This window comes from Taudactylus pleione, unplaced genomic scaffold (genome assembly GCF_031769625.1).
Source record: "Taudactylus pleione unplaced genomic scaffold, aTauple2 ptg000061l, whole genome shotgun sequence".
NCBI classification, from domain to species: Eukaryota; Metazoa; Chordata; class Amphibia; order Anura; family Myobatrachidae; genus Taudactylus; species Taudactylus pleione.
In genome coordinates, this window is record NW_028284463.1 from 2,523,395 (window position 1) to 2,535,583 (window position 12,189).

At 38.8% G+C, this 12,189-nt stretch overlaps 1 protein-coding gene across 1 annotated transcript; it reads right to left on the reverse strand.

Annotated features, from left to right (window-relative positions):
• Positions 1-5,890: 5,890 nt before the first annotated feature.
• On the reverse strand, positions 5,891-6,838 carry LOC148534951 (olfactory receptor 1M1-like). The gene has a single exon (XM_088464834.1). The coding sequence runs from the start codon at positions 6,836-6,838 to the stop codon at positions 5,891-5,893; it is 948 nt and encodes a 315-aa protein (XP_088320960.1).
• Positions 6,839-12,189: the final 5,351 nt, after the last annotated feature.

Below are 12,189 nucleotides of genomic sequence, written 5' to 3' on the forward strand. Positions count from 1 at the left end.
TAAATGACACTGCTATTAAAAGGACTCAGGGTCTCAATCAGACCCGGTCACAAGCGCCAATGCGCTCGCAACCAGGTCGATGCTTAGCCCTGCGCACGCGCAGTGGCTGCACAGTGCGTGCGCAAGCCCCGGAGCGAGAGAGAAACTGTCTCGCTCTGGAGCTCGCCACAATAGGGCTGGCTGTCGATGTTGGTCGACAGCTCGCCCCGTTTTGTAGGCAGGCCGGGAGGGTGGTTTAAAAAATGGAGGCGTTCCTTAATGCCTACCGTTTTATGGGTGGCTGTTTTATGGTGGCTGTTTTATGGGGAGCTTCCTGCTCAATCAGAACAGGAAGCTCCCTGGGGGTTGCGGTTGCCGAGACCCAACCTTAGGGTCTTGTCGCAAGCCCCGATGATTGCGATGGTGTTAACCATCGCAACCTGGTCTTTCTCTAAGCTGTGGGTGGTAACCCACAGCTTAGCTCGCGACCAGGAGGACGCACTAAAAAAAGGAAGCGGCCGTCCTCATTTAGAGAGAGCGATCGCTTCTTGCGATTGCCTCTGAATGAGGGCCTCACTCCATATATTCATAAAATATCGCTCCTGGTTTAAGCCACATATCAGATGTAGATGGAAACATGAAAACTTTTATAGTCACCACTCTCCACTAATGTTAGTAGCCAGCACTCCGTATGCTGTGCGGGATTAGGCAGTCCTGAATATCTCCTGTGTTGTAAAGAGTGGTGCAGTGGCTGCACTTGCACGCCGCCCGTATATCCACCTGCAGGGATCCGCCTGGGCCACAAATGCCGACGATAGAATTGGACGTCAGTACCCTCTATATTCCAGATGGTATGGAGGACAGCAACAACAATGGAAACTGTATGGCAACCAGTCCCAGCGATGGCAAAGGGGTTAATGCCCTAAGATAACGATTGTCCAGACGTGCATTCGCATAGGGCTTTGGATCCTCTAACCGGTTTTGCTTCTATATAGTGGGAGCTTTTTCAAAGAGTGATTTGCCATTGTCTATATGACCTTTTAAAGCCCATAGATAATTGATAAATTGAATTCCACAGTGTCCATCATTGATTAAACCTACACCTGTTCCTCAGATCAGTTGCTTTCATTTAAATACATACATATTACTATCACATAGAATAGAAATATATTGCAGTCACAATATAACAGCCACATATTAAAAAATCTGTATTCAATAATATGAAAAATCACTATAAATATAAATAAAGATGAAAATGAAACAAAAATCCACCTGCAACAGCCAAAAAACTGTATACAGATTATAACTCATGACCTTGTACATACCAAGCCATTTCTCTACCATTGCTTTACTAACTACACCAGGTTCTGACTGAAACCCTGCAGTAGATCTATATCTTACAAAACCTCAAACACATCAGAACAGGGGAGAAGGTACCAAAATGTATTTATTATGAAAAACTTTAAATTGATATAATAATGCTACAAAATGTCATGTTTTGTTGTGTTTTGAGAAAAAGATTCAAATTCAATGCACTCGTTCAACCCATGTGGACCCAGAGTGCTTAACTGAAACATCCAAAATGCTTCTCTCATACATAACATTTTAAAACTACCCCCCCTGGAAGTCTTAGTAATATGTTGTACACCTGTACATGTAATACCCACTGGATCACAATTATGCACCTCAGAAAAGTGATGTGACACACTATGCAGCTTATACCCCTTTAGGATGTTAAGACAATGATCTCTGAACCTATTTTTTAAGGGGTGAGTGGTTCTACCCACAGACTGTAGGCCACATGGGCACTGCAGTACGTAGATACAATAAGTGGTCTCACAGTTAATGAATTCCTTGATATCAAAACTCACATTAGATACATATGAACACACAGTGGGCCTGATTCAGAGACGCTCACTCTGAAAGAGTGCTCACTCTGAATCAGGGCTGGTCTTTTTTTTTTTTTGGATCGGCCTCTTGGCTGCTCACATAGCTGTGGGTGACCACCCACAGCTATTGTGAGCGGCCATGATGATGGTCGCGATGGTCAAGACCATCGTGACCATCGGGCTTGTGATGAGACCCTTGTAGTAGGGTCTAATTGCCGCAAGCCCCAGAGAGAGATTTTGGCTCTCACAGAGCCGGAATCTCTCCACTGACATCACTCGTGATGTCAGTGGGGCTGCCCCCAAAGGTAGGCGTTCTCATGGGAATGCCTCCATGTGGGCAGCCACTCCCCCATCCCACCCACCAAAGGGGGCGTGCTGTCACTCAACATCAACAGCACGCCCCTTTTGGTGCGAGACCCGGAGCGACGGAGTGCCCGTCGCTATCTGGGTCTCGCGCATGCGCACGACGGAGCCGGCTTCATCGTGCGCATGCGCTCTAGGCCACCATCGACCTGGTTGCATGTGCTCAGCACTTGCGACCGGGCCTGAATCATGCCCAGATTTACTTATATGACTGATATACTTACAAGTAATACATCTACTCCTACCACACCTAAAGCATTCACTAATAGGAGTAGACAGCCAACTCATGTCATTCTCATTTTTATTTTGTGTTGCTCTGGGTTTCTTCAACATACTAGGGCAATAATACTTTTTACACTTCTATTTTTCTTATACACCACTCTCACATCAGGTGCAACCGCTTTTTATAATACTGTATCCTGTATTACAAACGGAAAATTCTTCTTCAAGATTTTGTTAATATTGCTAGACTGATTGTTAAATCTAAATATAAAACACATTTGAGTATTTTCATAATCTATCTCTTGTTCTAAAGGTGTCCCCCCATAGTTTTTATTATTACATTTATTATTTTCCTTTAAATTCTTAATGCTTAGCAATTCAGTATGATCTTTAGATAACACTTTTTCATATGCAAAGGTAAGGGATATCCTCTCACTTTAAAGTCTATGAACATCTTTTCAGTTTGTATTTTAAATGTTTCAACCGAAGTACAGTTACGCCTCAAACGGCTGAATTGGTTATAAGGGATGTTGGTAAGCCAAGGCCTATAATGACCACTGGAAAAATGCTAGAAATTGTTCATGTCTACTTTCTTTTTGTAATTTTCAGTGATAATTTTACCGTCCTCGGCCTGGATGGTCAGATCCAAGAAATTAACAGTGTACTCCAAACAAAATGTGAACTTTAAATTAAAATCATTAGTGTTTAAAAAACTAACAAAATCAAGTGCTCTCTGTGTGTCCCCTTTCCAAATAATAAGCAAATCATCTATATAGAGGCCATAGTATACCCGGTCCACACCGTATGGGCCATCCCACACATGGGCCTGTTCAAAAACACCCATGTATAAGTTGGCCAAACTTGGCGCGAACCTACTGCCCATGGCCGTGCCCACCACCTGAAGGAAAAACTGACCTTCAAACATAAAATAATTGTGCTGTAAAGTAAAGGTGATAGCTTGAACTAAAAAGGAGTTTAGGCTCGGCACATACTCTCATCCTGATCTAAAAAGTTCTTAACAGCCCACATCCCTTCTTGTGTGGTATGTGGGTATACAATGCCTGTATATCCATGGACAAGAATATATAATTATCTTTCCACTCAATATTATTTAGTTTATTCAATAAGTCTGTAGTATGTTGGATGTACGACTTTAGGCCTATCACATATTTCTGAAGAAAAAAATCAATAAATTGAGATAAATTGGATGTGAGGGACCCCAAACCAGAAATAATAGGTCTCCCGGGAGGTGCACTAAGTGATTTATGAATTTTAGAAATGTGAAAAAATATAGGTGTAACTGGGTACTCAATAAACATAAAATTATATTCATCCTTGGAAATGACCATAATAAAATAATAAGACACATTATCCACTTACAAGTAAGTGTATAGCTCTTAAACAAATGAGGAACTAATTAAAGATAATTGAGAAATATCAGTTGCAGTGCAAGAACACCAATCAATCTTGGGATAAAAAAATATGGTCCTCATTTAGAACTACTTTCCATAAGATATATTATATAAGACTCTATCAGTAAACTTATTTTGTCATTGGCTATATTAATATTGGGCAAGTGTGCAATTTATCTGTATTTGTATAGAGACTGAACGAGAACAATCTGGATTTTTTCAGACAACAAATATAAGTGCTATATATTTGTACACTAACAATAGTCCTTCTACTAACTTTCCAACCACAGATCAATACAAAATAGAGGAGAAGAAAAACACCACCTCTCAAATAAATCTATCTGTATGACTATAAACTCAGAGCTTTTAGAAGTGGAGATGTTGCCCATAGCAACCAATCAGATTCTACTTAACATTTAAATAGCACATTCTAGAAGTTAATAGCTAGAATCTGATTGGTTGCTATGGGCAACATCTCCACTTCTAAAAACTCTCACTTTAGAAAATTTACCCCAGAGTGTCTTACCGAAGAGAATTACTTAACAAACATTTTGATATACTAACTAAAGTATGCAGTCGGGAAGCCGGCGGACCAAATCCCAACAGCCAGCTTCCCGACTGTCATATCCCGGCTAGGGTCTAAAGACAGGCGTCGATATGCCGACGCCTGTTATTAGACATTTACGCCCAGAGACCGGCGCCTGGCATCCCGATTGAAGGGATGCCGGGCACGAGGCATGGACAACCGCGGGGGCCGGGAGAGTTAGGTTTAAGGCTCCCGGGGAGGACTTAGGGTTAGGCACCCCCTTGGGAGGTTAGGTTTAGGCTAGGGAAAGGGGGGGTTAAGGGTTGGGCACCCACGGGGGAAGGTTAGGGTTAGGCACCCACCAGGAGATTTAGGTTTAGGCAGTGGGGAAGGGGGGGTTAGGTTTAGGCACTTAGAGGGGGGGATTAGGGTTAGGTACTGGGGGGAGGTTAGGGTTAGGCACCCCAAAGGAAGGGTTAGGGTTAGGGGGTAGAATTAGGTTAGTTAGTACTTACCTTAAGATGATCAGGATTTCCACTGCTGCCAGGTTGCTGGTGTCAGGATTCCAACTGCCAGACATGTGTCCAGCGGTAAAACATACCGATTCCGTAACTAATTATGTAGTGTTCCTTCTGAAACTCTTTAATAAAAGATACTACCTCATATTTTGCACACTTCTAATGTAATAGACACTTTGTTTCTAATACAAATAATATTCCTGAGAAGGCAATACTCGTTTCTTAAGATTATATTGACTCTCAAAATATGTGGATATAAAATCTGCGTAATAACTCTAAAAATTTTATCTTTAGAAAGGAAAACTCATACACGATCATTTTGTAAACAAAGTATTGAGATATTTACTGCAAGATCGTCCTGTGTTGGAAGACAGATAAAAGGAGTCATTTTCTCAAAATGTTGTTCATTAAATTTAGCATATAATAACTTATGCACATTTTCAATTAATTAATCTAATTATTTTTCTTTGTTTTATCCAAATCCATCTCTTTATTGCTCTATTTACATCTTTATTCTGTATAGCTCTAATAGCAAGCGATATCCACATAATTTTTGGGGACAAATAAACAGCAGTTCAACATACACTGTGGTAGGCTGCTATGTGATATATGGAATGGTTTTATGTCTTCCATATATAAAAACCAGCTTTGTGGTTTTATGTACTGCAATTTAATCTAAATCAGGATTGATGAGCGGTTCGATCCTTAGTAAATTACATGGTTTGCAAATCTCACTTCAAAATGTCAAAAGAATATGTGGTTTGGTATAACTGCTTCTTAGCATATCTCCCCTCAGGTAAAATCTCCCTTCTTTTATTTTCAACTAAACCTCCATCCAATAATGACTTGTACTTGTTTTATATCCTACAGGATGGTCAGATATTACATGCAGGATAGTCTGATGTTGGAAAACAGATAAAAGGAGTAATTTTGACAAAATGTTGTTTATTACTATTAGGATATAATAATTAATAAACATTTTCATTTATTCAAATTCATTATTTCTCTTATTTTTAACCAAATGCATCTCTTCATTGCTCTCTTTACATCTTTATTCTGTAGACTGTATATCAGGGGGTTTAACATGGGTGTAACTGTGGTGTAAAGTATAGTGAAGATCTTCTCCAGGACTCTGTAATGGGCTGATGATGGCATCATGAATACAGATATAGCTGTCCCATAAAATATGGTGAGGACCGTGAGGTGGGATGAGCAGGTGGAGAAGGCCTTTTTTCTACCATCTCTGGATTTAATCTTCAGGATGGCGCTAATTATTTTTATATAAGACAACAAACTGCAGTAGATCGGGCAGCAGCCAAATACCAATACTTCTATATACATCACTATAACAAACAGATCCTTGGTGGCACTTGCAATGTCCATGAGAGATTTGACATCACAGAAGTATTGGTGGATTATGTGTGAATCACAGAAAGACATATTTGAGGCTGATAATGTAATGATAATAGAATTTATACAACCAGATACCCATAGGGCAGCCGTGAGTTGTACACAAAGTTTCCTGTTGAATATACGGTGATAGTATAAAGGATTACATATAGCTACATACTGGTCATAGGCCATTGTGGACAAAAGGAGAATTTCTATGCCGGCAAATACATCATAAAAATACATCTGGGTAAAGCACTGTATGAAGGACACAGTGTAATTCCCAGACAGTAACATGTACAGCAGCTTAGGGACAGTGACTGTTGTGTAACATATATCTATTAAGGACAAATTACAGAGAAACAGATACATTGGGATTTGTAACTGCTTATCCATATATATGATCGTAATTATAACAGAATTTTCTATTAGACCCATCAGATATAAAATTAGAAACAAAGTGAAAACAAATGAATTATACGCTGATGTATTAGTAAAAGCAACAATATGGAATTCTGAAAAAGATGTGTCATTTTTCATTAGTTTTTTAATGATTTATGGAAAATAACTATTTTTTTGTATTTTTTTAGATAAGGTTTTAAAAAATGGATTAGAATGGAGTTATTAGCCAGGAGGAGATTCAGACATTGACTGATCAGAGTGTTCCGTGATTACTTTACAGATGACATCATCAGGGGAGTGCACGGGAACAAATAAGACATGACAGTGAGTAATGGATCTCTCAGTTATTAATGAAACAACATTTTTTATAGACATTTGCAATAAAGTAAATTAATTTATTTAACACTTTAACCACTGAAGAATTAACTAAAAATATCTTATTCAAGCATCTATTCCATAAACTTTACAACAACTTTCTAGAGCAATTTATCACTGTAAATGCTGTATAAATATGTAGAAAAAATATTATGGTGTAATATATATATATATATATATATATATATATATATATATATATATATATATAATACTTCTGTACTGTAATAATCAAATTAAAAATTATCTTTTAAAAAATTGAGAATAAGTTTGCCTTTCTAGGCCATGGCCCCTGGGAGCTAGCAATCAGTTTGTAGAATAGTGAGCTGCAGACCTAACCATCCAAGGTTTTATAGACAGGTAACTAGCAGAAGTATGCTAGGGATGGCCCTGATGATTTTTTTTATATTATATTAAAAAATATATATTTGTATACAATGGTCAGACTTATCTATCTTCAGACAAAGCTTATTCTACTTTATGTGGTATATAAAATAGCATAATCAGGGTCATTTGCCTTCTCCTTGCTTTTGGATTACTCAAAAAATATGCTGTGCAGAACCTTTGTCTTTTTCTGTGTTGCATTTATGGAGTAATCCAAAAGCAGGGTATGGAGATTTATCCAGGGCTAATACACCCAATGCCCATGTATCCCCATTCACTTGTGTAGAAATTTAACAGAGATATATTGCACTTTGTTTAATTTAATTGTTTGGGTAAGAATCTACTGATATCCTGCAAGCGAGTGACTGTGTATACACTGTGTAGAGTATAAATGCTGTGAGTGACTGTATGCACAGTGTGTACAGTATAAATGCTGTGAGTGACAGTTTGTACGGAGCATACAGTATAAATGCTGTGAATGACTGTGTGTACAGTATAAATGCTGCGAGTGACTATGTACAGTGTGTACAGTATAAATGCTGTGAGTGACTGTGAGTACGGAGTGGACAGTATAAATGCTGTGAGTGACTATATGTACAGTGTGTACAGTATAAATTCTGTGAGTGACTGTGTGTATGGTGTGTACAGTACAAACGCTGCAAGTGACTGTATGTACAGTGTGTACAGTAAAAATGCTGTGCGTGACTGTGTGTACAGTATTTACAGTATAAATGTTGTGAGTGACTGTATGTACAGCTTGTACAGTATAAATGCTGGGTGTGACTGTATGTACAGTTTGTACAGTAAAACTGCTGTGAGTGACTGTATGTACAGTGTGTACAGTATAAATGCTGTGAGTGACTGTATGTACAGTGTGTACCGTATAAATGCTGTGAGTGACTGTGTGTACAGTGTGTACAGTATAAATGCAGCGAGTTACTGTATGTACAGTGTGTACAGTATAAATGCTGTGAGTGACTGTGTGTACACTGTGTACAGTATAAATGCTGTGAGTGACTGTATGTACAGTGTGTACAGTATATATGCTGCGAGTGACTGTATGTACAGTGTGTACAGTATAAATGCTGTGAGTGACTGTATGTACAGTGTGTACAGTAGAAATGTTGCAAGTGACTGTGTACAGAACAAATGCTGTGAGTGACTGTGTGTACAGTGTGCATAGTATTAATGCTGCGAGTGACTGTGTGTACAGTGTAAATGCTGCGAGTGACTGTACTACAGTATGTACAATATCAATGCTGTGAGTGACTGTGTGGACAGTGTGTACAATATAAATGCTGTGAGTGACTGTATGTACAGTGTGTACAGTATAAATGCTGCGAGTGACTGTATGTACAGTGTGTACAGTATAAATGCTGTGAGTGACTGTGTACACTGTGTACAGTATAATTGCTGTGAATGTCTGTATGTACAGTGTGTACATTATAAATGCTGTGAGTGACCATATGTACAGTGTGTACAGTATAAATGCTGCGAGTGACTGTATGTACAGTGTGTACAGTATACATGCTGTGAGTGACTGTATGTACAGTGTGTACAGTATAAATGCTGCGCTTGACTGTATGTAAAGTGTGTACAGTATAAATGCTGTGAGTGACTGTGTGTACAGTGTGTACAGTATAAATGCTGTGAGTAACTGTATGTACAGTGTGTACAGTATAAATGCTGCGCTTGACTGTATGTAAAGTGTGTACAGTATAAATGCTGCGAGTGACTGTGTGTACAGTGTGTACAGTATAAATGCTGTGAGTAACTGTATGTACAGTGTGTACAGTATAAATGCTGCAAGTGACTATATGTACAGTGTGTACAGTATAAATGCTGTGAGTGACTGTATGTACTGTGTTTATGGTATAAATGCTGTGAGTGACTGTATGTACAGTGTGTACAGTATAATTGCTGTGAGTGACTGTGTGTACAGTGTGTACAGTATAAATGCTGTGAGTGACTGTGTGTACAGTATAAATGCTGTGAGTGACTGTGTGTACAGTGTGTACATTATAAATGCTGTGAGTGACCGTGTGGACAGTGTGTACAGTAGAGATGTTGCAAGTGACTATGTACAGTAGAAATGCTGTGAGTGACAGTGTGTACAGTGTGCATCATACAAATGCTGCGAGTGACTGTGTGTACAGTAGAAATGCTGCTAGTGACTGTACTGCAGTGTGTACAGTATCAGTGCTGCGAGTGACTGTGTGTACAGTGTTTACAATATAAATGCTGTGAGTGACTGTGTGTACAGGATAAATGATGCGAGTGACCGTGTGGACAGTGTGTACAGTAGAAATGTTGCAAGTGACTTTGTACAGTACAAATGCTGTGAGTGACTGTGTGTACAGTGTGCATAGTATTAATGCTGCGAGTGACTGTGTGTACAGTGTAAATGCTGCGAGTGACTGTACTACAGTGTGTGCAATATCAATGCTGCGAGTGACTATGTGGACTCTGAGTACAATATAAATGCTGTGACTGTATGTACAGTGTGTACAGTATAAATGCTGCAAGTGACTGTATGTAAAGTGTGTACAGTATAAATGCTGTGAGTGACTGTATGTAAAGTGTGTACAGTATAAATTCTGCGAGTGACTGTGTGTACAGTATAAATGCTGTGAGTAACTGTGTGTACAGTGTGTACAGTATAAATGCTGCAAGTGACTGTATGTACAGTGTGCACAGTATAAATGCTGTGAGTGACTGTATGTACAGTGTGTATGGTATAACTGCTGTGAGTGACTGTGTGTACAGTGTGTACAGTATAAATTCTGTGAGTGACTGTGTGTACAGTATAAATGCTGTGAGTGACTGTGTGTACAGTGTGTACAGTATAAATGCTGCGAGTGACCGTGTGTACAGTGTGTACAGTAGAAATATTGCAAGTGACTATGTACAGTAGAAATGCTGTGAGTGACTGTGTGTACAGTGTGCATCGTACAAATGCTGCGAGTGACTGTGTGTACAGTATAAATGCTGCGAGTGACTGTACTACAGTGTGTACAGTATCAATGCTGTGAGTGACTGTGTGTACAGTATTTACATTATAAATGCTGTGAGTGACTGTGTGTACAGTGTGTACAGTATAAATGATGCGAGTGACCGTGTGGACAGCGTGTACAGTAGAAATATTGCAAGTGACTGTGTACAGTACAAGTGCTGTGAGTGTCTGTGTGTACAGTGTGCATAGTATTAATGCTGTGAGTGACTGTGTGTACAATATCAATTCTGCGAGTGACTGTGTGGACAGTGTGTACAATATAAATGCTGTGAGTGACTGTACTATAATATATATAATATAAATGCTGTATATGACTGTGCTACAGTGTGTATAGTATAAATGCTGTATAACAGCCGAGTTGTACTGATGATGGACAGCTGTAATATACATTGACAGTATATATCAGTACATGATCTGATCAATATAATATTTGAAAGCCAGCTCTATCCTTACAATGCTCCACACTGATACACTCTGCACTGCATTGTGTTCTGCCTGCCATTATCTAATATATCTTTGAATAATCTGAATTTATGACTGAAACCAAATTGCACTGCAGGTGGGGTATTTACAGTAATGTGCCGAGTTAGATGTGAGAGGGATGTGTCTAACCTTAAATCTATGCTGCAGTGTAACAATAAAGCCATCCAGCATTTGTGGGCTATATGCAGAAGCAGCCAGTATTTACCCTGTATGCCCCCTTTGCATTGCACCATGGTTTGTTAAGGTACAAAGTTACTGCTTTTTTTTTCCCCTTTGCTCCTAACTCAGAATCAACCCCATAGTACACAACAATCGGCCATCTGCCTATGCTTTAGCATTTGCAATCCTTGCTGAATCAGGTCCTAAATGTAGTCGCAGTCAGTATTTACCCTGCATGCAAACATAACACATGTATTTGCACCCCCTTGCATTGTACCATGATTTGTCCAGGTGCAAAGGTACTTCCTTTATTTGCTTTGCTCCCAACTTAAAATCAGCCCCTTAGTAATTAGCTTTTTTTCTTCATGTATTAAGTATTTGCCCCCAATACTCAGTGTTGTAGAATGATACACAAAAGAGCAGGGCTTACCTTTGGTTTGTAGACAGGATAACTTCAAGTTCCAGCTTGTGTCACACTGAAGCAATGAAGGAAACTATATATAACATACACTATACCACTGAGGAACAGAAGATAGGTGATTATATCATTGGTCCCCTTTGCACTTAAGTGTCATTATATTATAATTCTGTGATTCCCTTTTCCATTAATTTGTTAAGATAGTTTGAGGTGTGTTGGGATTTTGGCTTCTAAACATTATGGCGTGAGCTAATATAACTTTATTTGCTAAGTATAACAAATAAACCTAAAGGTATCTAGCTTTAAAGTTAACAGTTAACAATCATCAAAATAAAATGTGCTCGTATGCTATACAGACCTAGATAGACTGTATATGGGACAGCTTTTTTAAAAAAAATTATTTTTTGAATGATTTTTTTGTTATATAATTTGTGACGCGCCAGTATCATTAACACTGTCCTATCTATTTAGTGTGAGATATAATATAACTATAACTGTCCCTTCACTCTGCATTTGGCTTTATTGTTTTAGTCGCACAGCTATATTTATATAAATTGTGTTGCTTATAAGTGTACAGTGATCTGGACATCTCCTGGCACCCTATAAATAAACAAATAATATATAAACAAATAATATAATAACTGCCATGGGGCAGGA